Source organism: Synchiropus splendidus, chromosome 2, assembly GCF_027744825.2.
Source record: "Synchiropus splendidus isolate RoL2022-P1 chromosome 2, RoL_Sspl_1.0, whole genome shotgun sequence".
NCBI lineage: Eukaryota > Metazoa > Chordata > Actinopteri > Syngnathiformes > Callionymidae > Synchiropus > Synchiropus splendidus.
Window position 1 is genome coordinate 19649582 of NC_071335.1, and position 27468 is coordinate 19677049.

At 45.7% G+C, this 27468-nt stretch overlaps 11 protein-coding genes and 1 pseudogene across 11 annotated transcripts; 8 read left to right on the forward strand and 4 right to left on the reverse strand.

The window, feature by feature from the left end:
- The first annotated feature begins 860 nt into the window (after positions 1-860).
- LOC128753792 (histone H2B 1/2) lies at positions 861-1235 on the forward strand. Its single transcript, XM_053855875.1, has one exon. The coding sequence runs from the start codon at positions 861-863 to the stop codon at positions 1233-1235; it is 375 nt and encodes a 124-aa protein (XP_053711850.1).
- Positions 1236-2600: 1365 nt separating this feature from the next.
- On the forward strand, positions 2601-3231 carry LOC128754843 (histone H1-like). The gene has a single exon (XM_053857786.1). It carries the CDS (start codon positions 2615-2617, stop codon positions 3215-3217), a length of 603 nt encoding a protein of 200 aa, XP_053713761.1. The 5' UTR covers positions 2601-2614; the 3' UTR covers positions 3218-3231.
- Positions 3232-3671: 440 nt separating this feature from the next.
- LOC128754836 (uncharacterized) lies at positions 3672-6030 on the forward strand. The gene is given in 2 exon segments (XM_053857778.1): positions 3672-4000; positions 5688-6030. Coding segments are annotated over 2 exon segments (672 nt in total).
- LOC128754866 (histone H2B 1/2) lies at positions 4653-5048 on the forward strand. The gene has a single exon (XM_053857813.1). It carries the CDS (start codon positions 4674-4676, stop codon positions 5046-5048), a length of 375 nt encoding a protein of 124 aa, XP_053713788.1. The 5' UTR covers positions 4653-4673.
- Positions 6031-7361: 1331 nt separating the features above from the next.
- On the forward strand, positions 7362-8255 carry LOC128754853 (histone H2A type 2-B). Its single transcript, XM_053857800.1, has one exon. It carries the CDS (start codon positions 7371-7373, stop codon positions 7746-7748), a length of 378 nt encoding a protein of 125 aa, XP_053713775.1. The 5' UTR covers positions 7362-7370; the 3' UTR covers positions 7749-8255.
- A 1028-nt stretch (positions 8256-9283) lies between these two features.
- Positions 9284-9769, forward strand: LOC128754864 (histone H2A-like). The gene has a single exon (XM_053857811.1). The coding sequence runs from the start codon at positions 9305-9307 to the stop codon at positions 9689-9691; it is 387 nt and encodes a 128-aa protein (XP_053713786.1). The 5' UTR covers positions 9284-9304; the 3' UTR covers positions 9692-9769.
- A 5415-nt stretch (positions 9770-15184) lies between these two features.
- Positions 15185-15511, forward strand: LOC128754860 (histone H4-like; annotated as a pseudogene).
- Positions 15512-16561: 1050 nt separating this feature from the next.
- Positions 16562-16936, reverse strand: LOC128754857 (histone H2B 1/2-like). The gene has a single exon (XM_053857804.1). It carries the CDS (start codon positions 16934-16936, stop codon positions 16562-16564), a length of 375 nt encoding a protein of 124 aa, XP_053713779.1.
- Positions 16937-17480: 544 nt separating this feature from the next.
- Positions 17481-17867, reverse strand: LOC128754850 (histone H2A-like). Its single transcript, XM_053857796.1, has one exon. It carries the CDS (start codon positions 17865-17867, stop codon positions 17481-17483), a length of 387 nt encoding a protein of 128 aa, XP_053713771.1.
- A 360-nt stretch (positions 17868-18227) lies between these two features.
- LOC128754839 (histone H1-like) lies at positions 18228-18901 on the reverse strand. The gene has a single exon (XM_053857781.1). The coding sequence runs from the start codon at positions 18899-18901 to the stop codon at positions 18281-18283; it is 621 nt and encodes a 206-aa protein (XP_053713756.1). The 3' UTR covers positions 18228-18280.
- Positions 18902-24292: 5391 nt separating this feature from the next.
- Positions 24293-24705, forward strand: LOC128754865 (histone H2B 1/2-like). Its single transcript, XM_053857812.1, has one exon. It carries the CDS (start codon positions 24317-24319, stop codon positions 24689-24691), a length of 375 nt encoding a protein of 124 aa, XP_053713787.1. The 5' UTR covers positions 24293-24316; the 3' UTR covers positions 24692-24705.
- A 1606-nt stretch (positions 24706-26311) lies between these two features.
- On the reverse strand, positions 26312-26784 carry LOC128754856 (histone H2B 1/2). Its single transcript, XM_053857803.1, has one exon. The coding sequence runs from the start codon at positions 26782-26784 to the stop codon at positions 26410-26412; it is 375 nt and encodes a 124-aa protein (XP_053713778.1). The 3' UTR covers positions 26312-26409.
- Between the last annotated feature and the right edge of the window lie 684 nt (positions 26785-27468).

A 27468-nucleotide genomic window follows, 5' to 3' on the forward strand; every position in this document is an offset into this window, starting at 1 on the left:
TTGTCCTCTCCCATATGGTCTGCCTTGTTTTCAAAGACTAAAGTTGATTGTGTCAAGGAGTCTAGGCAGCCCAGATGTGAAGGAGAGAATGTGAGTTGAAACGTGCTCTGATCATTAAATTAAATATCATTAAAGATTAAAGGTGTTTTGACAACTCTCCTTTTCTTATATTTGGTCTGGTATTTTTGGCCATCTGTGTCTCAGCTTGTCTCTGAATGATAAAAGGTAGCATTATTACTGTTTCTTTTTTACCCATTATTATTATCGCCCCAATTTTATTTCATCCTTAAGATACCTTATAAGCACACTGTAGAAGAGTGGTAGAAGTAGAGCAGACTCAGATGTGGAGAAAGGAGTTTTGCCCTTGCCATGGCATGATAAAGCCTTGTTGAAAAAGCAATGGCGCTACATGACATGTCTTTATGATAATACACCTAAAGGGATGTGCATTTGTGTTTTTATCAATTAGATGTCCAACTTCCAAAATGTATATATTTGTAGTATTTCATAATTTAATTTAGTGTTTTTCAAGCTTATAAAGAGGTTTTGTCTTTCCCATCATTTGAAGCAAACTTGTAACTCAATTTGCAACGAAGACAACGTCTCAGTTGATGTAATAAGGTAGCAAGATGCAAATCAAGTCGACACAGATCAACGTTGTTTTGCAACGACTGCACGACGACCAGACAATGCAGTAGGACTGATGGTCTTTATAGAAACAAAAGCCTGCGCGCCACTTCCCAGCTTAGCCAATCAAATTCGGGGAATGGGAGACAGTGATTTGCATCTCCTCCTATAAAATCAGTCGCAGTTTCTCGATTATTATTATTGTATACTATTAGTTATCGTCCAGCATCGACATGCCTGAACCAGCAAAGTCCGCGCCCAAGAAGGGCTCCAAGAAAGCCGTGACCAAGACCGCCGGCAAAGGAGGCAAAAAGAAGAAGAGGACCAGGAAGGAGAGCTACGCCATCTACGTGTACAAGGTGCTCAAGCAGGTCCACCCCGACACCGGCATCTCGTCCAAGGCCATGAGCATCATGAATTCGTTCGTCAACGACATCTTCGAGCGCATCGCTGGAGAAGCTTCTCGCCTGGCTCACTACAACAAGCGCTCCACCATCTCTTCCCGGGAGATCCAGACCGCCGTGCGCCTGCTCCTCCCCGGTGAGCTGGCCAAGCACGCCGTGTCCGAGGGAACCAAGGCCGTCACCAAGTACACCAGCTCTAAGTGAACAGACGTAAACTCCAATGGCTCTTCTCAGAGCCACCCACTCAAACAAAGGCCTGATGTTCCAGATATTAGGAATATGAGGAAACTAGAATTAAAAAAAAAACATTGAGATGCCATCAAAAATACGGAGGAGTCGCCGTCGCTCAGGGTGGAGTCCTGCCCAACATCCAGGTGGTTCTGCTGCCGGAGAAGCCCGCCAAGGCCAAGTAAATGACTAAAGCAACCAAACGGCTCTTTTCAGAGCCACCCACCTCCAACGACAGCAAAGCTTTTGTTTCTGCACTGTCAAGCCGTTTATTTTTTTACAGTCAGCAAGTCAGTCACTCAATGAAACATCCCAATCCCTTGTTTTTGATGATCAAACTTAATAGTTAACGACACTGAAATTGATTCTCTTGATTATGACAAAATCTCAGCACCTACTACTGATGCTGTCACTGTGAGGTCATATATAATGTGGCATCTTTATTACATTTGGATCTGCATTGTATTTGGATTTGAATGTATTTTGATATGAGCAAGGCATGTGAAGAACTGTGATTTGAAAACAACCAAAGGTGAATTAATAATTTCAGGATATTGCTCTTCCTTTTTTGTATATGACTGTTTTATTTATAATGTAAACATGTAAAACGGCTTCACAATACACGTCTTCATCATCCAACAGGGAAGTTTTAAACCCTTCTTACGATCCAATCAATGAATAAATCAATTGTAAAGCAGCAACAATTGAAAAAGTTATATCACCTGAATGCAGAAAGTAGATTAGATTTTTTTGTGGAATATCTTTTCTACTTCTCTCTTTGTTTTTGTAATTTAATTGACCATCCTTTCGTTTGTTGTAGATTGCCTGGGAAAGCTCATTCAAGTCACATCAACAGCCACCGCAAGTTGTGTTTGCTATGCGTTTTGAACCTCATGTTATTACACACGGGTGACGAAAATACACCAAACCCACATTTAGATGGAAGGAAAGAAGAGTCTGCTCTACGAACAACGCGGTTTGGTGACGGTTTCATTCGTTTTACTAGTTTTATTGAAGAAAAACGAGGACGATGTTCGTGAGGATGATCGCTGACTACAGCGATGAGGTGAAGTTATGGCGATTTCTAACAAAAGTATGGGGAGAAATTTAAGTGTCTGTGTGTTGAAATGTGTCCGCTATTACATATGTTCATTTACAGTCTTCTATATTTGCCCAGAGTTGTTATTTATCGCTTAGAAAGACGAAGAGAAAGCACAAGTGTGGAGCAGCGTCGCGCTACTCAGGGAGCTGCAGCTGCCTTCACTCTCCACGGTTCTCATGACGCGTTTAAGTGCATCCCACACAGTGGAGCGTGTATAGTCTACACAGACGTCTGAGAGAGAAGCACTGTGACCATGGCAGAAGTCGCCCCAGCATCAGCAGCCGCTCCGGCCAAGGCCGCCAAGAAGAAAAAGAGCACAAAACCCGCCAAGAGCGGCCCCAGCGTCGGCGAGCTTATTGTCAAGGCTGTGTCCGCCTCCAAGGAGCGTAGCGGTGTGTCACTAGCCGCCATCAAGAAAGCTCTGGCCGCCGGTGGATACGATGTGGAGAAGAACAAGGCTCGTGTAAAGACCGCCGTGAAGAAGCTGGTCACTGCTGGAACCCTGGCCCAGACCAAAGGCACTGGAGCTTCTGGCTCCTTCAAGATGAGTAAGAAAGAAGCTCCAAAAGCCAAGAAAGCCGCTCCCAAAGCCAAGAAGGCCGCCGCCAAGAAACCCGCAGCAGCCAAGAAGCCCAAGAGCCCAGCGAAGAAGCCGGCGGCCGCTAAGAAATCTCCGAAGAAGGCGGCCAAGAAGCCCGCAGCAAAGAAGGTGGCGACAAAGAGCCCCAAGAAAGCTGCTGCCAAGAAACCCGCCAAGAGCCCCAAGAAGGCGGCTAAGAAGCCTGCAGCCAAGAAAACTCCAGTCAAGAAGGCCGCCAAGCCTAAAGCCAAGAAGGCAGCACCCAAGAAGAAGTAGACGTTCAAATCTCTTCCCCCTCAAAAGGCTCTTTTCAGAGCCACCCACGTCTCCTGAAGAGTTTTCTGATTACTTGAATCGCCCGATTTACAAGTCATTATGGTCTCAGATGTATGAAAGACTTGAATCCCTGTCATCCAAGATCCTCATATGAGTTTAATTGTTTACCAAACAATATGAGTAGGTTGTAATATAAAGTATAAAACAAAGCACGTACATATTCACGATGTCACACAGCTAACTCATTCAACTTCACCACGATTGACCAGAAAGGACAAAGAATACCGGATTCATTTGCACAACACACACCAATGGGCAGGCGTGAGCGAAACTCAATCACCAATCAGACCACGTCTGGGAATTACGTCACTGTTCTGACACCGCCTCGTTCTCCTTAAAAGCGGAGCTGCATCACCATCAGCCTTAATATCTACCAAGATATAATTCGGAAATAATGGCAAGAACCAAGCAGACAGCGCGTAAGTCCACCGGAGGCAAAGCCCCCAGGAAGCAGCTGGCCACCAAGGCCGCCCGCAAGAGCGCCCCTGCCACCGGCGGAGTCAAGAAGCCTCACCGTTACAGGCCCGGCACCGTGGCTCTGAGAGAGATCCGTCGCTACCAGAAGTCCACCGAGCTGCTGATTCGCAAGCTGCCTTTCCAGCGTCTGGTCCGTGAGATCGCGCAGGACTTCAAGACCGATCTGCGCTTCCAGAGCTCCGCCGTTATGGCTCTTCAGGAGGCCAGTGAGGCTTATCTGGTCGGCCTCTTCGAGGACACCAACCTGTGCGCCATCCACGCCAAGAGAGTCACCATCATGCCTAAAGACATCCAGCTGGCCCGCCGCATCCGCGGAGAGAGAGCTTAAACCCACACGCCTCGACTTCACAACGGCTCTTTTCAGAGCCACACACCTTCTCTGAAAGCTGCGTTCTTGTCCGATTAGAAGGTATTGTAAACCAAACTGCCAAACTTATCTATATAGTATACTGTATATTAAAACAAATCCTTCAAACATTATAAACCGTTGTTTAATATATTCGTCCAATTAACAGGCAGGCAGATATGAACGGCAGAAAGCGTTAAATGTGTTCTAGTGCCGTTCACCCGTTTTGATGTCTCTTCAAAATATAAAGAACTATTATATTCCCTCATCAAGGCAAGGGAAAGCAAATGAAACTAGTCTAGAATGTGTACTTTCATAATGTTATTGCAGGAATATGACGCGATTGTGCAAAGAGCCATTTTTCATTGCGACAGTATTTTTAAGAACCTTTCCTTTTGTTCACTGAGCAAAAAAACCCACATTCTCGCCGTATAGTCGAGCACAATGGCCCTCGACTCCACTTTTCGTTTCATCCAATCAGAACGAGGCAACGGCACACAGTCGTGTCAGCTCTACCGCTATAAGAGCGCGAGCTGCGCCAGTTGCTCTCATTCGCTACTGTCCAGCATCGACATGCCTGAACCAGCCAAGTCCGCGCCCAAGAAGGGCTCCAAGAAAGCCGTGACCAAGACCGCCGGCAAAGGAGGCAAAAAGAAGAAGAGGACCAGGAAGGAGAGCTACGCCATCTACGTGTACAAGGTGCTCAAGCAGGTCCACCCCGACACCGGCATCTCGTCCAAGGCCATGAGCATCATGAATTCGTTCGTCAACGACATCTTCGAGCGCATCGCCGGAGAAGCTTCTCGCCTGGCTCACTACAACAAGCGCTCCACCATCTCTTCCCGGGAGATCCAGACCGCCGTGCGTCTTCTCCTCCCTGGTGAGCTGGCCAAGCACGCCGTGTCCGAGGGAACCAAGGCTGTCACCAAGTACACCAGCTCTAAGTAAATTAATTCACACCCAACGGCTCTTATCAGAGCCACCCACTTCCTCTGAAGACGTTCCGAAAGCTCATACGTGAACTAACCTTTCTTGTGTCCTGACTTTGTTATATACGAATCGCAATAGAATTTATTGCCATGGTCAGTGGGGGTCCCACCAACTAGGTAAGTGCTTCGAAATAAATATAATATATAATAAATTAATATATACATAATGTATACCAACAAGTATAATAAATAATAATATAAATATATACATATATACTTACTACTTACTTAATATATACTTAAAGGCTGATCACAAATTTAACAGTCTGATGGCTGAGGTGAAGAAGCTGTTCCTGTGACGGGAGGCGATGAAGAGTGGGAGCGCTGTTAGATATTTTAACGTAAGTTCGGTTTCACCTGGATTGTGTCTATAAAATAAATGGGCATTTGCTGAGAAACAAGTTAACTTAATCATGTCAACTTTGTGTGAAAGTCGGCACAGTCGAATAAATCCAAAATCTGTTTCAAATACAATGGAAAGCAGTATTTCAGTTGGCGCCTGATTACATGATGACGTCAGTGGTTGGGCGGTTCTCTATTGTGGTTTCGATCACGTCCGCCTAAGGTATATAAAATGGGTGTGACCACTTCAAGTCAGTATTTCGGGTCAAATCGCTTGAGCTATAACGATGTCTGGCAGAGGCAAGGGCGGAAAAGGACTTGGAAAAGGAGGCGCCAAGCGTCACCGCAAGGTTCTTCGCGACAACATTCAGGGCATCACCAAGCCCGCTATCCGCCGACTGGCTCGCCGTGGCGGAGTCAAGCGGATCTCTGGTCTGATCTACGAGGAGACTCGCGGAGTGCTCAAGGTGTTTTTGGAGAACGTGATCCGTGACGCGGTCACCTACACCGAGCACGCCAAGAGGAAGACCGTGACCGCCATGGACGTAGTCTACGCTCTCAAGAGGCAGGGCCGCACTTTGTACGGCTTCGGCGGTTGAACCAATTGTAAACCCAAAGGCTCTTTTAAGAGCCACCCACAATCTCTAAATAGCAATTCTGCGTTGATGTTTTGTTAATGTATAGCTGCATGAGCCTTTAATAGTATATACCGGGATTTTGATAGTACTCTGTAAAGTACAGCCAGAATACATTAAGCACAATTAACAACCTCTGTATGTTTTTTTTTTTTTTAAGGTAAAACCTTATATACACATCTAAATCCAAATAGATTCAGCAAAGAATGTGTCTCTATGCTCCCAGCTCTCCTCCTCCATCCTCATTAGGTGCCTCCAAGGGTCACGCTTTTTATTTGATGTGTAGCGCACACAATCTTTTAACACCAATTTCATTCACATTATGGTTTCAGGTTCCTGATTTGATTCAAGGACGATATTGGTTCGATTATAATAATACGATTAATTAAAACGATGTGACTTGAAATCGACTGTGTAGCTTTTAAGCCACACATTCTTGGCTGTGTAACAGTGATATAATGACCTGGATACAAGACTAGTGCAGTGTAGTTTCCTAGACTCCTGTTGCTTCTTATAAGTGAATTAATATCAAATAATTCTGGATACTGTAGTCAACAATTAAATGATTACATTACATTACAATTACATTATTTTTTTTGCTATACTGTCATATTTCAACATGGTCAAGACACAATTCAAGGTAAAGACTCAATTCAGATGTCAAAATGCGGTGCAGCATTTGAGCAGTCATCTAGTACTACTCACATTTTAATGAACAAACAACGCGGTCTCCTATTTTGAGTGAGGAGTGCTAGAGGGACTGGATCCGCTCCGTGTGATGTGATGTCACAGTGAAAGAAAGATTGGCTCAATCGAGTGACGATTAACGCCTTTATTGTTGTGAATTTGCAGAAAAACACATTTATATAAACTCTTCCATGCATTGCATAATTTCCATTGATAAATCAATGGCTTACTTGCCGACATGCACACATCGATCTAGTTGGATCGTAGGGATATTAATCGATACATCGATCTACCAGATGAGTCTTTACATCCTAACTTTTTATAGCTTAAAGACATAACACCATAGTAAGGCAGATGTAACAGAATTTATTAAAAAATGCCATAAAAACACAACAATAATGTGCCGAAATCCAAAATGCCCAGCCACGATTCAGTCCAGTCAAGAATCAACCAATGAGCAACATGACAGCAGAATGTTGAGTCATCCTCTACGCTGATTGGACAAGAGCATCAGTGAAACTGCTAACCAATGAATGAGCAGCAGGATGTGCTTAAATACAAGTCCACGAACAACTTGAGCCATCCATCTTCAGGTCCTTAGAAGCGTTTACGTCAGAATGTCTGGAAGAGGTAAAGGCGCCGGAAAAGCTCGTGCCAAGGCCAAGTCACGTTCATCCAGAGCTGGACTACAGTTCCCGGTCGGTCGTGTCCATAGGCTGCTTCGCAAAGGCAACTATGCTGAGCGTGTCGGTGCTGGTGCCCCCGTCTACCTGGCGGCTGTTCTTGAGTATCTGACCGCTGAGATCTTGGAGCTGGCAGGAAACGCCGCCCGCGACAACAAAAAGACCAGGATCATCCCCCGCCACCTGCAGCTGGCTGTCCGCAACGACGAGGAGCTCAACAAGTTGCTCGGAGGAGTCACCATCGCTCAGGGCGGTGTCCTGCCCAACATCCAGGCGGTTCTGCTGCCCAAGAAGACCGAGAAGTCAAAGTAGATAACCCTGATCCAACAAACCAACGGCTCTTTTAAGAGCCACTCACTTTATATTACTGAGCTCTGGCCCAATCATGTTGACTCTCCGCTCCACTGAATTTAAATGACTCCACAGTGATCAATGGTAATATACAAAATGCATTACTGAAATATAGATCATGATAATGTTAAACTGCGAACTGTCTTCAAAGTGTATTAAATATGGATCTGATGTGCTCAAAGTCACCACATCGTATAATTGAGCGTTTCATGGAAGAGAAATGTATGAACGTGCAGTTGTGAACAAAAGCCCCCCACTCAGCCTCTGGGGTGATTTAAAATAAAACTCTGGTCTGCTGCCTCATGTCAGACCCATCACTAGTCAGTGAGTAGTTAAATGTGCATATGTTGAGTTCTCCCTGGACTGTAGACAGAAACTGGTGATTGCGCTACTGCAATGAGGTACATACCTGTACAGTATGTCTGAGTGAAGAAAATGTTACACTTAAAAAACGGTTGGCACGAATACACAGGGAAGGTTCTCTTTTGTAATTTGTAATACTTTGCCAGCGAGTAAACATCCATTTTTTTCAAATACAAAACCAACTGCTAAATAAGAGAACACGTATCCTCGTGTTTCGGTATCTTTTCATTGTGTGCGTCTCTTTGTGGACAAATGTACTGTAAATGTACTGAGAAATATTCAGCCTCACGATCCCAGCTGAGGTTTGGATCTTGAAAATAAACTTTGCCACACTGATTCGGATGAAGCGCTCCTTGATTATTGCGATTTAAAAAACGCAAAAGAGGATATAATTCCGAGAGACAGGTCCAACTGAGATGAAGAAATGTGGCTCCAAGAATGAAAGTGAGACACTGTCGGAAGAGCCAACGACTTCAGAGTGAAGACAAAAGTGTACAGTTTCACTTGTGATTGCAGCGATGTATGGCATTTGGTCAACCTTGTTGTTTTACTTGTTGGAAGACGGAGAGAGAAAACACAAGTGCGGAGCGCTGTCGCTACTTGGAGGAGCTGCAACTGGCTTCACTCTCCACGGTTCTCTTGTATGTTTAAGATCATCATGCTCTCTGCAGCGCCTCAGTCTAGACATACGTCCGCGTGTCACTAGCCGCCATCAGGAAACCTCTGTCCGCTGCAGCATAACGATGTGGAGAAGAACAAGGCTCGTGTCAAGACCGCAGTGAAGAAGCTGGTCAGTCAGATCACTGCTCCCCTCAATACTGAGACAGAGTCATGAAAGGCGCCGACCAATTAGCTTTTCAGCATTAACACGCGCATGTGTGGAACAACTCGATGCCTTTATTCTCCATAAACTCTTATTACGGGCGAAAATCTTGCTCATTCATTCATTCATTCATTGCTTCTTGAATACCAATTCAGAGAAAACGCTTGTTGGTCACTAACTCCGCCTCCAACATCGGCCCTGCTACAACCTCTATATTTCATTGGAGGAAAGAGTTTAAGCTTAGTTGGGACCGCCCTCCATACCCGGACCTATATAGACGCTGCCCTACTCTCACGATCACATCTCGAGTTCGACTCAATTCTAAGCTACCATGAGTGGAAGAGGCAAAACCGGCGGCAAGTCCCGCGCCAAGGCCAAGTCCCGCTCCTCCAGAGCCGGACTCCAGTTCCCGGTCGGTCGTGTCCACAGGCTGCTCAGGAAGGGCAACTATGCTCAGCGTGTCGGTGCCGGTGCCCCCGTTTACCTGGCGGCCGTGCTGGAGTATCTGACTGCTGAGATCCTGGAGTTGGCTGGAAACGCCGCCCGCGACAACAAAAAGACCAGGATCATCCCCCGCCACCTGCAGCTGGCTGTCCGCAACGACGAGGAGCTCAACAAGCTGCTCGGAGGAGTCACCATCGCTCAGGGCGGCGTCCTGCCCAACATCCAGGCGGTTCTGCTGCCCAAGAAGACCGAGAAGCCTGCTAAAGCCAAGTAAAGGCTCCAACACCACAAAGGCTCTTTTCAGAGCCACCCACTTTCAACTAGAGAGAAGTTCATCGATCAAATGTACTTAATGGCCGTTTTTGTCAAATTTCCACTTTCCACAGCCCAGTAAATATACGTGAATGAATAAACGTACATAAACCGCCATGACTAATGACTGCTTTGTAACATACTGATGTTAAGATGATTGGTGGGAAAATAATATATATCTATTTATATATATGAAGCTAAAATGAAGACATAAAGAGCTATATGCGCAATATCCACGTATAAATAACATGCAATATGTGCTTCATTTTCACGCTGATGACATATTCTATTGACAGCAACGTCCATGATGCCGTCCCCTCAGTCACACTGGAAAGAATATTTATTCAGGGATATGCAGACGATCATCGTCGTAGTTTTACGAGTAGTAGCCATGTACGTGTTCAACCTCATTGTCTGAATAACGGCATAGTGTCCGAGTGAGATCCCTGTCTCACTTCCAGGAGATTTGCATGAACTTTCTAGTGACGTCATAGTCCACCCTTTTCTCACTGACTGGCTTCGATCACGTCCGTAATGCAGCTTTATATTTGGAGGCAACTCTGGCCATGAGTACTTCGGTTTCAACGTTTGAGCTGCAAGCATGTCTGGCAGAGGCAAGGGCTGACTCTGCTGCAGTTACCGTAAAAATGTCTGGCCGAGGCAAAGGAGGATTTTAACTGACAGCTGCAACCGTTTGAGCACTTGGCCCTGTGAGGGCACCTTATTCTGTGAGTTTTGGATTTAACTAAGTAGACACATATCAGCTTGGACTCACATAACGCCGAGCCTGGTTTGGGCAAGGGACATGGCGTCCTTTGGCGAGCGTTTCACCCAGAACTGGGTGAGACTGAAATACATGGGTGAGGGTGAACCGCCCTCCCGAGATTATGTTGGCAGGGAGCTGCTTTTTGACTCTGGATGGCTTAGAGCCGCTGACGTCTACTCCTTCATTGCTCTCCCAAATAGGAGGGAATTTGAACTTTGCTTCTTCCAAGAGCATCCACTAAGAAGTTTCTTGGAGAAATATAAGCAAAACTCAGAGTCCGTGAAGTGGAAACCCTGGCAGCTGGACTCATCTGTCACCATTGACGTCGTGAACATAGTGGTGAAGTTTTGGACCGGAAGGGTCTCGGACCACGACGTGTCCACCTTTATTGGCAGATTTTGCACTATCCTCGACGGACCATACAAACCCGTTGATCAATTCGGTATATGGTATGGAGTGAGGAAATACCGAGTGAAGCTGAAGAACCTCGGATCTGACTACGTCATGATCCCCAACACCGTCTCTCTTGGTCCATACACTGGACGCATCTACTACCCCGGTCAGGTGACCAAGTGCTTCGTCTGCAACAGTACAGAACACCAGGTCAAAGACTGCCAAGAGGTGAAGTGCTGGAAGTGTGGAGGTCTGGGTCACAAGGCCAAGGAGTGCACTAAGACCGCGGAATGTAGCCTGTGTGGAGGAGGACACACTTACTTCCAGTGTCCAAAGTCGTACAGTAACATCGCCAAGAGCCAGAAACAGAGGACAGAAACGGCACAGACTGCCCGTAATGCACCGACATCTCCGCCAGAGGGCGCCGACACACCAGCCTTTCCTCCTGCGAAGCAGAACACTCTGAGAGGAACTACTGCGCGGCCAATGCAGGCGACGACTGGGAGAGGAAGAGGACGTGGAAGAGGGAGCTTCGCTGGAACGCCTCAGAGCGGGACCTCAGGAGACCCACCGCAGCGCCCGACCCCCTCCCCGAGTGGCAGTGGAGCAGCAGTAGCAACGGAGCGTCAGCGGAGCCAGTCAATCCAGGCTACGGAGGTGGAACTTCCATCGACCACCGACGAGTCGGACAGCGAAGATGATGGAAAGTACGACTCGGTAAGTGAGGAGTCAGATTCTCTCAACAGCGGAGACTCCCTCACCGACCAGGACTGCAGTAAAGAGGAACGACGCGAGACAGCAGTGGCAGAACCCACGGAGCACGTGAGTGTATGCGTAAAAAGAGAGAGAGCACCGGGAGCAGCAGACATGAGCGTGGAGAAGAAGTTGCGCCAGACATGATCCGACTCTCTTATCATCATGGGTGTGCTCTCTGTAGCGACCTGTAACTTGAGAGGAATTAAGTCCGAGGAGAACCGAAATAGTAAGATGTCTGCTCTCCTACACACGCAGCATGACATTATCTGTGCTCAGGAGCTAAGACTCACCACCAGGGAGGATGTAGACAGAGTGTGCGCATTATGGACTAAAGGAACTTGTGTTCTCTCTATTGGCTGTGATAAAGCCGATGGAGTTGGGATATTTTTTAAGAACACCTGGGAGATTATAAGATTAAGAGAAATAATCCCTGGAAGAGTTTTATTAGTGGATTGTTTTTATTTGAACCACAAAGTCCGAATCATTAATGTTTACACTCCTCCAGACTCTGCCGCCAAGGTCAGGATCTTTAAGAAAGTGGAGGAGCTGCTGACGGTCGGGTATGACACTGTCTTGTGTGGAGATTTTAATGCGTACACAGATATGGAAGACAGAATCCCAGTCAAACCCCTGAGACTGTCGCGAGAGGGGAGAGCCTTGAGGCAAATGAGCGAGGATTCTAACCTGAAAGATGTTTTTAGAGTTTTATACCCAAACAAAGTTGATTTTACACGGTTTGACCGAAACATTAAGACACGAATCGATCGCGTTTACGTCTCTGAGAGCATCAAACCTGTGTACTACAAAACAAAAGCACTGATCAATTCTGACCATCTTACCATAGAAACAGGTCTGCTACTGGGAAAGGATGAAAGGAAAGGTTACTGGAAACTCAATGTTGAAATATTAAACCACAGTAACACAGTAGAAGAACTCAAATCTGAAATAGAAAAAATGAGCAACCTGGAGGTCCTTTTCAAATCTAAGACGGACCTCTGGGAAAACATGAAGGAACGATTGAGAGCATTTTTTAAATATAAAAGTAAAACCTTGAACCAAGAGCGGAATAAAAGATACAAAGACCTAATGATAGAATACATCAATATACAAACTAAACCCAGCAAATCTGTGGAAGACGAACACCACTTGAACGAAATACGGTCAGAATTGATCACGATGAATGACATGTCACAACATCTGAGACTCCATCTCGGGGTGGCAAACAAAAACACATGTAATGTCCATCACTTAATTAAGGGGCACAGAACCCACCTGAGAAACAGCCACATCCATGCAATAAGAAACAGTGATGGGGAACTGGTAAAGGAGGAGGTCCCTAAGAGGGAGACCATTCGGACTCTATGTAAAGAGATGTACCGAAGAATACTCATACCAGAAGCCCGCATGAACGCGTTCATTAACCTGAACAAGGCATCTCATCAGACGGCCAATAGCTCAGAAGTGAGTGTCGAGGAGGTGAAGGAGGCCATCCTCCGACTAAATCGAGGTAAAGCTCCAGGCCCAGATGGACTTCCATCCGAGTTCTATCAGACGTGTATCGGGGAGATCGCTCCAATACTCGCCTCGGTTTTTAATGAAGGGTTGTTGAAGGGGGTCCTCCACTCGTCGGCTTATCAGGGTGTCATGTCTTTGATTTATAAGAAAGGAGACCCTTACGACATAAACAACTGGAGGCACGTGATGATGATGAACATTGATTATAAGATTTTAGCTAACATTTTAATGCAGAGGCTCAGCACATCCCTTGACACCATAGTTGAACAAGAGCAAACCTGTGCGGTGAAAGGGAGACTAATGTGGGACAACCTGGCCACTCTGCGTGACATCACTGACACGAAGAGTGATTTTTACGTGTTGGCCTTGGATCAGAAAAAAGCCTTTGACTTCTTATCTAGGGATTATTTATGGCATGTTTTAAGATGTTATGGTTTTAAACAGGATTTTATTGATCAGATCAAACTTTTATATGCTCAGTCCACGGTCCAGGCTAACGTCAATGGTGTTTTAACTGAACAGTTTGATGTTCAAAGAGGGGTGAAGCAAGGCTGTCCCCTATCAGCAGCACTTTACATTTTAGCCATTAACCCCCTCTTAAACAATATAAAAAATGACCAGAGATTAAACGGAACTCGGACACAAAGTGGCGAGAGAATCGTGGCCATGGCGTATGCGGACGATATCGTACTGATAATCAATAACCAAGACGAACTGGACATAGTCAATGAGCACCTGAAGAACTATGAAAAGGCCTCAGGAGCAAAATTAAACCAACACAAAACAGAGGCAGTCTGGTTTGGAAATCCTAATAATAAAGTCCCACTTGCTATAAAAGATCAAGCCAAAACTACCATCCTGGGATTAGAGTTCTCCCACACATGCAGCTACAATGACAACTGGAGCGCAAAAGAAAAGGAAGTGATAGAAGAACTTAGCAAGTGGGAAAACAAGAACACCACTTACAAACTCAGAATTTTAATCATAAAAACATTTGTTTTATCTAAATTAATGTTCTTAACAAACATATTTCCCCCTCAAGCGCACACTATAAAGAGGTTAAACAAGCTGCTTGTCAATTTTATCTGGGGAACCACCAGAGAGGTGGCAAAGCGGGAGCTGCTCTTCAAAAGCAGAAAAGGTGGAGGGCTTGGAGCCATGGATGTGCCGCTTAAGCTGCTCATAACCTTTTGCAAAACCATTGCTGCTGGAGTCCAGCGAAATGCTGTGTGGGTGGGGCACAGATCCAGGTGGGAGAAGAAGAAGGGTAGAGCGAGGAATAACATCCCCTACTATGTCTTAGCATACTCAGACTTTAGAGCGAGACATGGGCACCTGCCGATTAACTGGGTCGCAGACTCCAACAAAAAGATCTACAAGATCATATCAAATGATCTTTATGGTGGTTATGTCTTGTATAAAGGCCTCCAAGCGGAACATTACGGCACGTGCGTTAGGAACATCTTTGCCCGGGACATGGCCGAGAGTAAGAGAGACATCATGTGGCTAGTGTCCATCGGCAGACTCGCAGTACGGGCTGTTGTAAAGTGGAGTTGCTTTGTTAAGACCAAGTGTTGTCCTGTTGATGGATGCCAGCAGGACGAGACAATTGACCACCTGTTGTTGGAGTGTCCTCGGGCCAGAGATGTGTGGGCCAGGATAAAAGACATTGGACTGGATGTGGAGGTCAACCGGAATACAGTGATGTTTGGAGTCTTTGGTGAGTCCATACCCCAACAAAAGAAAGATCTATATTGGTGTGTGATCTCCCATGTGGTTTTCAAGTTGTGGAAGACCAGATGTATGCTGGTCTTGCATAATAGGGCGATGCCAAGTGACGTCATCGTCAACAAGATAATTGCGGAACTGAAACGGCAGAGGTCCATAGACACAAAAGAAAATGTGCATCGACAATGGAATGTTCTATCGTTATGATGGTCTTATTTCAAAGCAAATGTTTTCATGTGGTGTAAACTGTATCTTACCTCTTTGTTATGATGTGTTAATTATATCCTTTGTATTAAAATGTCATTTGAATAAAGTAATTTAAAAAGCAAGGGCGGGAAAGGACTCGGAAAAGGAGGCGCCAAGCGTCACCGTAAGGTTCTCCGCGACAACATTCAGGGCATCACCAAGCCCGCTATCCGCCGTCTGGCTCGCCGTGGTGGAGTCAAGCGGATCTCCGGCTTAATCTACGAGGAGACTCGCGGAGTGCTCAAGGTGTTTTTGGAGAACGTGATCCGTGACGCGGTCACCTACACCGAGCATGCCAAGAGGAAGACCGTGACTGCTATGGACGTGGTCTACGCTCTTAAGAGGCAGGGCCGCACTTTGTACGGTTTTGGCGGCTAAACCAATTGCGAACTAACCACAACCTAAAGGCTCTTTTAAGAGCCACCTAAACCAACTAAATTGCTGTCCTGTGTATTCTATATTTGGCAATGTGCGTTTTTCCACAAAACGGGTCATCTGAATTATTATTGCCATTTTACCATCAAACTAGCATATTTTTTAGCGTGGATTTGGCTCTACTTTGGTCTTAGACAGGCCATGTGGGGTAGGAAATCTTACTTAGCTCATAATTCAACAAAGGCAAACGTCTTGTACTCCCCCTCCCCCCGCCAATACATAAATTCAGTTGTGAATAGCAGCTACAGATATCTCTGTAAGTTTGTTTTCTTACATACAGTATATTGTCAATAGTCATTGCAAACTGTCATTGTTGCTGTGTGGGTGGTGATGAGTGCGGAGCTGACGATGTTCACTTCAACTACGGTTCAGCTTTTTAGTTTGAGTTACGGAGCAGGGCAGTCTCCATTGCCGTGTTGCGCTATGCTGTTTACGTCTGTGTCCTGTGGAGCATTGTGAAACAGTTATAGTTTGTTTGGGATCGTTTACTTATCAAAGATAAAACTCCACTATGATGGTGTTGTTTATAGAAACTTCCTGGTGATCGTTACACCCATCTCTGGAAAGTTTGGATATCATCTGACAACTCTAGTTCTTTTACCGGAACTCTGCAGCGTTTGATATCCCATTCGTCAGCACTCAAAGGGTTAAAACTCAAACTCAACTCAAAGGATTATTTGTCTATAAAATTGTAAGTCCACCACAGCATAACATTGTATCCTTGTTTGCATTAAAGAAAATAATCAATGCGCAATTACAGTGGTTGCAATAACTGGTGTTAGTACAGTAATAAATTATGATCTTGGGTCACATGCGGCACTCCTAGTATCACTCTGCCCCACTATTTCAGAAGAACTGCTCAATACTGTCGCTGCAGTCCATTTTTCAGTTATGGCAACCACCATCAACATCCTTGTAAATGGAACAGTCACTCATTTGAGAAGTTGTGTGGCTCTGAAAAGAGCCGTTGGGATGAGGAGGGTGAGCACCGTTTTACTTGGAGCTGGTGTATTTGGTGACGGCCTTGGTTCCCTCAGACACGGCGTGCTTGGCCAGCTCACCGGGGAGGAGAAGACGCACGGCGGTCTGGATCTCCCGGGAAGAGATGGTGGAGCGCTTGTTGTAGTGAGCCAGGCGAGAAGCTTCTCCAGCGATGCGCTCAAAGATGTCGTTGACGAACGAATTCATGATGCTCATGGCCTTGGACGAGATGCCGGTGTCGGGGTGGACCTGCTTGAGCACCTTGTACACGTAGATGGCGTAGCTCTCCTTCCTGGTCCTCTTCTTCTTTTTGCCTCCTTTGCCGGTGGTCTTGGTCACGGTTTTCTTGGAGCCCTTCTTGGGCGCGGACTTGGCTGGTTCAGGCATGTCGATGCTGGACAGTAGCGAATGAGAGCAACTGGCGCAGCTCGCGCTCTTACAGCGGTGGAGCTGTGTCTTTGCATGTTTCTGATTGGGTCCTTTGAAAAGTGGCGGCATGGCTTTTCTTTCTTTTGTGTTTTTCTTGGCTGCGGCCACTGAGACTGCTATTGTTCTTTATTTATATATATTCTTCTTTATATATATATATATATACATATATACACCTTTTCATGTTATGCACCAAAAGCACGCCTATTCAGTGTTATTTTCCCACCAAGCATCTTAACGTCAGTATGTTATGAAGTTAGTCATGGCAGATATTGTGCTGCTGTTAATGTAGTTGATGTACATTTATTCAGTCACGTATATTTCACTGGGCTTTGCAATGCAAATGTATCTGGAAATCTGAAAACAACGACCATTGTTAGGGATATCCACAACATCCATTATTTCCATCACTTAGTGTGTAAATGAGGTACATTTGATCAATGAACTTCTCTCTAGTTGAAAGTGGGTGGCTCTGAAAAGAGCCTTTGTGGTGTTGGAGCCTTTACTTGGCCTTGGCGGGCTTCTCGGTCTTCTTGGGCAGCAGAACCGCCTGGATGTTGGGCAGGACACCGCCCTGAGCGATGGTGACTCCTCCGAGCAGCTTGTTGAGCTCCTCGTCGTTGCGGACAGCCAGCTGCAGGTGGCGGGGGATGATCCTGGCCTTTTTGTTGTCGCGGGCGGCGTTTCCAGCCAACTCCAGGATCTCAGCGGTCAGATACTCCAGCACGGCTGCCAGGTAGACGGGGGCACCGGCACCGACACGCTGAGCATAGTTGCCCTTCCTGAGCAGCCTGTGGACACGACCGACCGGGAACTGGAGTCCGGCTCTGGATGAGCGGGACTTGGCCTTGGCGCGGGACTTGCCGCCGGTTTTGCCTCTTCCACTCATGATTGTAATGAGTAAAGCTTAAAAAAATGATCCGGCAAACCCATATATATGACCGAGAAGAGGGCGGCCCTGTCTTAAGTAATTTCCTCCAATGAACACCGGACATTGTGGAAGAGCTCGTTGTTGGAGTTGGAGCCAGTGACCAACCGCAGAGGAAAGCGTTTGCTGACCAGCGGTTTACATAGAATGAATGAATGGAAAAGGTTTTCCCTCTAAAATCGACCTGAGTCGCCAATTATAGAATGTTACATACATTAAACAATAGAATAAAATGTCAGGAATGTCTCAGGTAGGAATGATCACATCTCCGCACTATCGACAAACTATTTCTAAACAAGACAATATGGGAAGGCTCTGTAGAGATGGTGGGTGGCTCTGAAAAGAGCCTTTTGAGGAAGACGAGATTTGAACGTCTACTTCTTCTTGGGAGCTGCTTTCTTGGCTTTGGGCTTGGCTGCCTTCTTGACTGGAGTTTTCTTGGCTGCGGGCTTCTTAGCCGCCTTCTTGGGGCTCTTGGCGGGTTTCTTGGCGGCAGCTTTCTTGGGGCTCTTTGTCGCCGCCTTCTTTGCTGCGAGCTTCTTGGCCGCTTTCTTCAGAGATTTCTTAGCGGACGCCGGCTTCTTCGCTGGGCTCTTGGGCTTCTTGGCTGCTGCGGGTTTCTTGGCGGCGGCCTTCTTAGCTTTAGGAGCGGCTTTCTTGGTTTTTGGAGCGGCTTTCTTGGTTTTTGGAGCTTCCTTCTTGCTCATCTTGAAAGAGCCGGAACCTCCAGTGCCCTTGGTCTGGGCCGGGGTTCCAGCAGTGACCAGCTTCTTCACTGCGGTCTTGACACGAGCCTTGTTCTTCTCCATATTGTATCCTCCGGCGACCAGAGCTTTCTTGATGGCGGCTAGCGACACACCGCTACACTCCTTGGAGTCGGACACGGCCTTGACGATGAGCCCGTCGACGCTGGGGCCGCTCTTGGCGGGTTTTGTGCTCTTCTTCTTGGCGGCCTTGGCCGGAGTAGCGGCTGGTGCTGGGGCAACTTCTGCCATGTTCACAGTGCTTCTCTCTCAGACGTCTGTGCAGACTTTACACGCTCCACTGTGTGGGATGCACTTAAACGCGCCATGGGAACTGTGGAGAGTGAAGGCAACTGCAGCTCCCTGAATAGCACGACGCTGCTCCACACTTGTGCTTTCTCTTCGTCGTTCTAAGCAAAAAAGGACAACTCTGGACAAATATATAGAAGACTGTAAATGGACATTTGTGATAGCGGACACATTTCTCTTCCATCTCAATACACAAACACTTGAAATTGTCCTCATACTTTTGTTGTAAATCGTCATAAATTCACCTCATCGCTGTCATCAGCGCTCATCCTCACGGATGTCCTCCTGGTTTTTCTTCAATAAAAGTAGTAAAACGGATGAAACCGTCGCCAAACCGCCTTGTTAGTGTAGCAGGCTCTTTATGTATTCCATGTAAAAGTGAGTTTGATATTCTTTTAGCAGCCATGTCGAATAACAAAGCAAACACACATTCGCGTGGCTGCTTGATGTCACTTCAGTTGTCTTCTGTCTTCTCCAACTTGAAATGAAGGAATAAATGTTTTCAAGTAGATTCCAAAAACAATATTATATATCGATCAGACATTTCTTAACAAGAAAATAGGTCTAAATAGGCAGTCAGCTGACATGGTACAGGGGAGGATTTGAACTTTGTAATGTTTGCTGCTTTACAATGTGAACATGCTGTCATGGTTATGATTGATGCAGGGATTTTAAAGAGAAAGTTTACACAGAACTATGAGTCTGTTGTTGATTGACGTGAATACATATTGTGAAGCAGTTTTAGAACCTGTTTGTACTGTAGGGAATTTAAGAACAATAACACAAAGAACAACCACAAGACATCATGACTTCAACCGGATTACAAAACCAATTAATATGTGTGGATCATGTATTCATGAAAATCAGTCCATTTAAAAAAAAAAAAATGGTGCTTCACCTCTTTGGTTCCCACTGTACACATATGTGCAGATAACATGTTTGTCCTTGCCGAGGTACTTTGTTTTTTTAATGTTGATCAACTAACCACATTTAGGGACGCTGCTCACACCATCTTGTAGTGATAATGAATGAGGGGAAAAAGGAAAGAAGTCAAGCAAGTTATTCCTATCATAAAATGCAAAAAGAACAACTATCTATTGTATCTATATTGAGATTTAGGATGAAGTTAATTCCGAGAAACTCTGAATACCATTGATTCATGTTTAAATATGCAAGTAAAAGGTCATTGTGAACAGAAGCAGTCATCTGCAGAAGAGCTTGTGGGTTGAAGGACCACTTCACTTTCTGCTTCATACTAATCAACCTAATGCCTCTTTTCTAAGGGTGTTATCTTAGCTTACATTTTGGCTGATCAGGATCACCCGAGTGAGACATTAGCTAAAAATTCAAGATACTGTAAGATAAACACAACCATAAAAAAAGCACTTCGTGTAAATCACACTTAGCCCCAGTTTCACCTTGCTTCATAGTCTAAAGTTCTCACAGCTACTTCCGTTAAATACATTCAGTTGTCGCATCAATAACCTTCAATTGGTAATAAGAACTCTTCACAGATTTGGGCGGCTCTTAAAAGAGCCTTTGGGTTGTAACAATTCACTGTTGGTTTAACCGCCGAAGCCGTAGAGAGTGCGGCCCTGTCCCTTGAGAGCGTAGACCACGTCCATGGCGGTCACGGTCTTCCTCTTGGCGTGCTCGGTGTCGGTGACCACGTCACGGATCACGTTCTCCAGGAACACCTTGAGCACTCCGCGAGTCTCCTCGTAGATCAGACCAGAGATCCGCTTGACTCCACCACGGCGAGCCAGACGGCGAATAGCAGGCTTCTTCCCTGGATGTTGTCGCGGAGAACCTTACGGTGACGCTTAGCGCCTCTTTTCCCGAGTCCTTTACCTCCTTTTCGCTTTTTAAATTACTTTATTCAAATGACATTTTAATACAAAGGATATAATTAACACATCATAACAAAGAGGTAAGATACAGTTTACACCACATGAAAACATTTGCTTTGAAATAAGACCTTCATAACGATAGAACATTCCATTGTCGATGCACATTTTCTTTTGTGTCTATGGACCTCTGCCGTTTCAGTTCCGCAATTATCTGGTTGGCGATGACGTCACCTGGGGTCGCCCTATTATGCAAGACCAGCATACATCTGGTCTTCCACAACTTGAATACCACATGGGAGATCACACACCAATATAGATCTTTCTTTTGTTGGGGTATGGACTCACCAAAGATTCCAAACATCACTGTATTCCGGTTGACCTCCACATCCAGTCCAATGTCTTTTATCCTGGCCCACACATCTCTGGCCCGAGGACACTCCAACAACAGGTGGTCAATTGTCTCGTCTTGCTGGCATCCATCAACAGGACAACACTTGGTCTTAACAAAGCAACTCCATTTTACAACAGCCCGTACTGCGAGTCTGCCGATGGACACTAGCCACATGATGTCTCTCTTAATCTCGGCCATCTCCCGGGAAGAGATGTTCCTAACAAGATATAACCACCATAAAGATCATTTGATATAATCTCGTAGATCTTTTTGTTGGAGTCTGCGACTCAGTTAATCGGCAGATGCCCGTGTCTCGCTCTATAATCTGAGTAGGTCAAGACGTAGTAGGGGATGTTATTTCTTGCTCTCCCCTTCTTCTCCCACCTCGATCTGTGCCCCACCTACACAGCATTTCTCTGGACTCCAGCAGCAATGGTTTTACAGAAGGCTATGGCTCAAGCTGCACATCCATGGCTCCAAGCCCTCCACCTTTTCTGCTTTTGAAAAGCAGCTGCCGCTTCTCCACCTCTCTGGTGGTTCCCCAGAATTGACAAGCAGCTTGTTTAACCTCTTTATGGTGTGCACTTGAGGAGGAAATATGTTTGTTAAGGACATTAATTTAGATAAAACAAATATTTTTATGATTAAAATTCTGAGCTTGTAATTGGTGTTTTTGTTTTCCCACTTGCTAAGTTCTTCTATCACTTCCCTTTCTTTTGCGCTCCAGTTTTCATTGTAGCTGCATGTGTGGGAGAACTCTATTCTCTGGATGGTAGTTTTGGTTTGATCTTTTATAGCAAGTGGGACTTTATTATTAGGATTTCCAAACCAGACTGCCTCTGTTTTGTGTTGGTTTAATTTTGCTCCTGAGGCCTTTTCATAGTTCAAGTGCTCATTGACTATGTCCAGTTGGTCTTGGTTATTGATTACCAGTACGATATCATCCGCATACGCCATGGCCACGATTTTCTCGCCACTTTGTGTCTGAGTTCCGTTTAATCTCTGGTCATTTTTTATATTGTTTAAGAGGAGGTTAATGGCTAAAATGTAAAGCGCTGCTGATAGGGGGCAGCCTTGCTTCACCCCTCTTAGAACGTCAAACCGCTAAGTTAAAACACAGTTGATGTTAGCCTGGACCGTGGAATGGGCATATAAAAGCTTGATCTGATCAATAAAATCCTGTTAAAAACCATAGCTTCTTATAACATGCCACAAATAATCCCTTGATTAAAAAAAAAAAAAAAAATCCAATTTCAAATCAAATTTTTTTTTCAGATCCAAGGCCAACACATAAAAATCACTCTTCATACTCGTGATGTCACGTAGGGTGGCCAGGTTGTCCCACATCACTCTCCCTTTCACCGCACAGGTTTGCTCTCCTTCAACAATGGTGTCAAGGGTTGTGCTGAGATTCTGCATTCAAATATATAGATCTTATAATCAATGTTCATCATTATCACGTGCCTCCAGTTGTTTATGTCGTAAGGGTCTCCTTTTTTATAGATCAAGGACATGGCACCTTGATAAGCCGACAAGTGGAGGACCCCCTTCAACAGCCCTTCGTTAAAAACCGAGGCAAGTATTGGAGCGATCTCCCCGATACATGTCTGGTAGAACTCACACGGAAGTCTGGGTCGGATTCCTGTTGACCCGTGGTCATTTTTGATGTTTTAAAGTGTGTTGATTGCTAAAATATAGAATGCTGCTGATAGAGGGCAGCCTTGCTTCACCCCTCTTTCTGTGATGATTCAGACAAAGAGAACAACCCAAACGCAGGAATTATAGAGAGGCTGATGTCAATATGTCCCCAAACAGAGTTCAATAACAAAAACAGCAGAGCCAACACAAATGGGATGCAGTCCAAGTCCAAACAAATAACTACGAGACTCCAACAGAACAAGCTCAACCAAAGTCCAGGGAGCATCAAAATTGTCCAGAAACACAGTGATAACAGCTCGGGCACGAGTGTCGAGGAACTAAGAAACAAGGAAGCAAAAAATTTGGACAAACTTACAAAAACTCTCAGTCAAAGGCAAAAAACAGGGCAAACCAGGAAGTAAAAATCTCCTCAAAAAAAAAAAAGTTCCGAATAGGACTCCAAAAGCACACCACAGCATAGAACCATTCATGATCTGGTGCTGCATCAACCTCCAGCTTCTCCTTAAGAGGTGGAGGCTCATCAGAGAAAATTGATTGCAGCTGCCAATCGCGCCCGACACTGTCAAGAGAGACAAAGACATACAGGAGCAGAAAGTAACTGGCAAAAATAAAAGCATGGCGGGATCGGCCATGACACTTTCGACATTAAGCTGTTCAGTTAAAAGCCTGTTGACATTATCCTGTATGGTGGAATGGGCATATAAAAGCGTGACTTTGTCAATAAAATCTTGTTTAAAATCGTAGCTTTTAAAAACATGTAATAAATCATCTCTGGATAAAAAAATATACTTTTTTGTCTAGGGCTAAAACATAAAAATCATTTTCATTGCTTGTGATTTCCTGTAAAGTGGCCAAGTTGTCCCACATCACATCGCTTTCACAGCACAAGTTTGTTCGCTTTCTATGTTGGTTCCTAGGGCCGTGTTTAATCTTAACAAAATGTTTGTATGTAAAAATATTGTAGTCAATATTCATCATTGTTAGGTGCCTCCAATTGTTTATGTTGCGAGGGTCTCCCTTTTTATAGATTAAGGACATAACACCGTCAATGTCTGTGTACACGTTAAACTCACTGCACAAGATGATATACTCGACCTTTCTATGCCAACTCATCAGGACCATAACTTAAAAATATATATATTCTTATTGTTTATGTTTTACTTTTTGAGGTTATGGTGGAGTTGCTGCGGCATCAAAACTGCAATAATAAAATGACGGTTGTTTCTCTCATTCATTGTAGCATAAACTGAGCGCACAAGTAGTTCATTAATGCGCACTGGCGCAAGTCTTCAAGACAGAAATAACCGACAACTCTTGAGAACAGAGCGCTCAGCACGAAAGACAGACAGCCCGCCATTTTCCAAGGCAGCCAATCAGAAACAGGCAACGACACAGCTCCACCGCCATAAAAGCGCGAGCAGCGCCGGTCGCAGTCATTCGCTACTGTCCAGCAGTATCATGCCTGAACCAGCCAAGTCCGCGCCCAAGAAGGGCTCCAAGAAAGCCGTGACCAAGACCACCGGCAAAGGAGGCAAAAAGAAGAAGAGGACCAGGAAGGAGAGCTACGCCATCTACGTGTACAAGGTGCTCAAGCAGGTCCACCCCGACACCGGCATCTCGTCCAAGGCCATGAGCATCATGAACTCGTTCGTCAACGACATCTTCGAGCGCATCGCCGGAGAAGCGTCCCGCCTGGCTCACTACAACAAGCGCTCCACCATCTCTTCCCGGGAGATCCAGACCGCCGTGCGCCTGCTGCTGCCCGGTGAGCTGGCCAAGCACGCCGTGTCCGAGGGAACCAAGGCCGTCACCAAGTACACTAGCTCCAAGTAAATAGACCACTTACAGTATCGCCACAACGGCTCTTTTAAGAGCCACCCACTGCGTCTAAAGATTTCTTTCAGAACAACTACACATCTCCGTGGAAACGGTGTCACGCAAACATCTCTCTAAACAAGTATCAGACGTTCTGTATGTTGCCTGTCGCCTGTCAGCGAGCTCAGTTATCCGGAAACACATACGTCAATGTGGCAATCGTTTCTTCATCTCGCATCCCAACAGGGATACACACGGAAGGGACGATGGAATCATTAGAGAAAGAGAAAGCGGAGATCAGCAATTGTACGCGTTGGCGCCTCTGAAAAGCCATTGTGACGTCATCTGACGGGCGGTTCTTCACATTAGTCTTCATATACGTCCGCTCAAATTATATAAATGTGACTGCAGCGCTCATGTTTGACATTTCAGTCCGACAACTACAGTTGAAAGTCATCTTCCCTCAATGATCAAGCACCTTTATACTCATGAAAATCACGTGGTTTCAACTTATTGTAAGGCATCTACGAAGAACTTGCACAGAAATAGAATAAATGACCATTCCATAGGCACCATCACTCATTTGAGAAGGTGTGTGGCTCTGAAAAGAGCCTTTGTGGTGTCGAGTGAGAGGCGTGAGGGTTTAAGCTCTCTCTCCGCGGATGCGGCGGGCCAGCTGGATGTCTTTGGGCATGATGGTGACTCTCTTGGCGTGGATGGCGCACAGGTTGGTGTCCTCGAAGAGGCCGACCAGATAAGCCTCGCTGGCCTCCTGAAGAGCCATGACGGCGGAGCTCTGGAAGCGCAGGTCGGTCTTGAAGTCCTGCGCGATCTCACGGACCAGACGCTGGAAGGGCAGCTTGCGAATCAGCAGCTCGGTGGACTTCTGGTAGCGACGGATCTCTCTCAGAGCCACGGTGCCGGGCCTGTAACGGTGAGGCTTCTTGACTCCGCCAGTGGCAGGAGCGCTCTTGCGGGCAGCCTTGGTGGCCAGCTGCTTCCTGGGGGCTTTACCTCCGGTGGATTTACGAGCGGTCTGCTTGGTTCTGGCCATGGTAGTGGAGCTCTTCTGTGTTCAGAAAAGTTGATATGTGAGGGGATGAGGCTCCGTCTTTTAAGCGCCGACAGAGCATCGTCATTCTGACGTCATATTTACAGGTCTGGTTCTGATTGGTGACAAATCACTCCGCCTCCAGGGGAAGAGCTTCACTCCTGATTGGAGGAATCGCTTTCAAATCAGGCGCCACAGTCCAAGTCATTTCCAGTGTCTTCATGTTCCGATATAAATAAATATTTGTATTTTTGTAAAGAGCCAAATTGCTGTTCTTTTGGTTAATAAATGATTTAAATTAATTTAAAAATATAATATATAGGCGATTATTGAGAGCGCCAGGGGCGCTTGTATGGACAATATTCATGATACATGCTTTTAATTGCATCTCGAGTCAAATTAGTTGATGGATCAGCCCAAAATATTTCAGCTTTCACTCGCATGTTTGCGTTTTGAGTAAAGTGGGGTTGACGTCATCCCAAGTTCAAGTTGAACATGTGATTTCTTCCTGAATGGAAACTATCGCGCTTTTCTTGCGCAACGCCACATTACTCGTCATATCTGAGATGGTCATCAGTTGTGTTTAAAGCCTTGAGTCGACATGCAAGTCACTGTGCTGGCAACAACGCAAAGCTCGTCAGATAAAAGTGGGTGGCTCTGAAAAGAGCCGTTGAGTTTCGGAGGTTTACTTGGAGCTGGTGTACTTGGTGACGGCCTTGGTTCCCTCGGACACGGCGTGCTTGGCCAGCTCACCGGGGAGGAGCAGGCGCACGGCGGTCTGGATCTCCCGGGAAGAGATGGTGGAGCGCTTGTTGTAGTGAGCCAGACGAGAAGCTTCTCCGGCGATGCGCTCGAAGATGTCGTTGACGAACGAGTTCATGATGCTCATGGCCTTGGACGAGATGCCGGTGTCGGGGTGGACCTGCTTGAGCACCTTGTACACGTAGATGGCGTAGCTCTCCTTTCTGGTCCTCTTCTTCTTTTTGCCTCCTTTGCCGGCGGTCTTGGTCACGGCTTTCTTGGAGCCCTTCTTGGGCGCGGACTTAGCTGGTTCAGGCATGTTGCTGCTGGACAGTAGCGAATGACTGACGCGGGCGCGGCTCGAGCTCTTATAGCGGTGGCGCTGTGTCGTTGCATGTTTCTGATTGGCTGCCTTGGCGGGATGGCTTTTCTTTCGTTTGTTTCTGTAATTCCCGCTCAAATGTCTGACGCACTTCTGTCTCCATGGAACGTTGATACAGGTGGAAACCAACTTCTGTCTGTTGTGGCTCCTCAGCTGCGCACATGCCCACACCTTTGAGAGACTTTTGTTTGCAACTGTTGTTTAACAGCAGTTTTCACAATATGTTTAACTTTATCAACATTACATTAGTTTAGGATGAAATAGCATTAGCTTCAACAGAATTAGTGCTAGCAATGCCACACCTAGCATTAAGCTTTTGCAACATTATTTTCAGCTTAGCAACAAAATCATCAGTTTTAGTGCTGAAATTTTTACTATAAGAAATTTTGCAACTGTGGCTTCAGATTCAACAGCTTAAGCAATATTATGCAGGCTTTAGCGCCTTTCACTATTGTGTCTTTTGCTCTCATATTGTCATGTTAATCACGATTGACACCAGTTTTAACTACATTTGCTTAATGACAATGACATTCGTTCTAAAAGATTTATCTTCAGTTAGCTTAGCAATTAGCTTCAACAAATTAGCTTTAACCGCATTTATCGACTTTGACATTGACATTA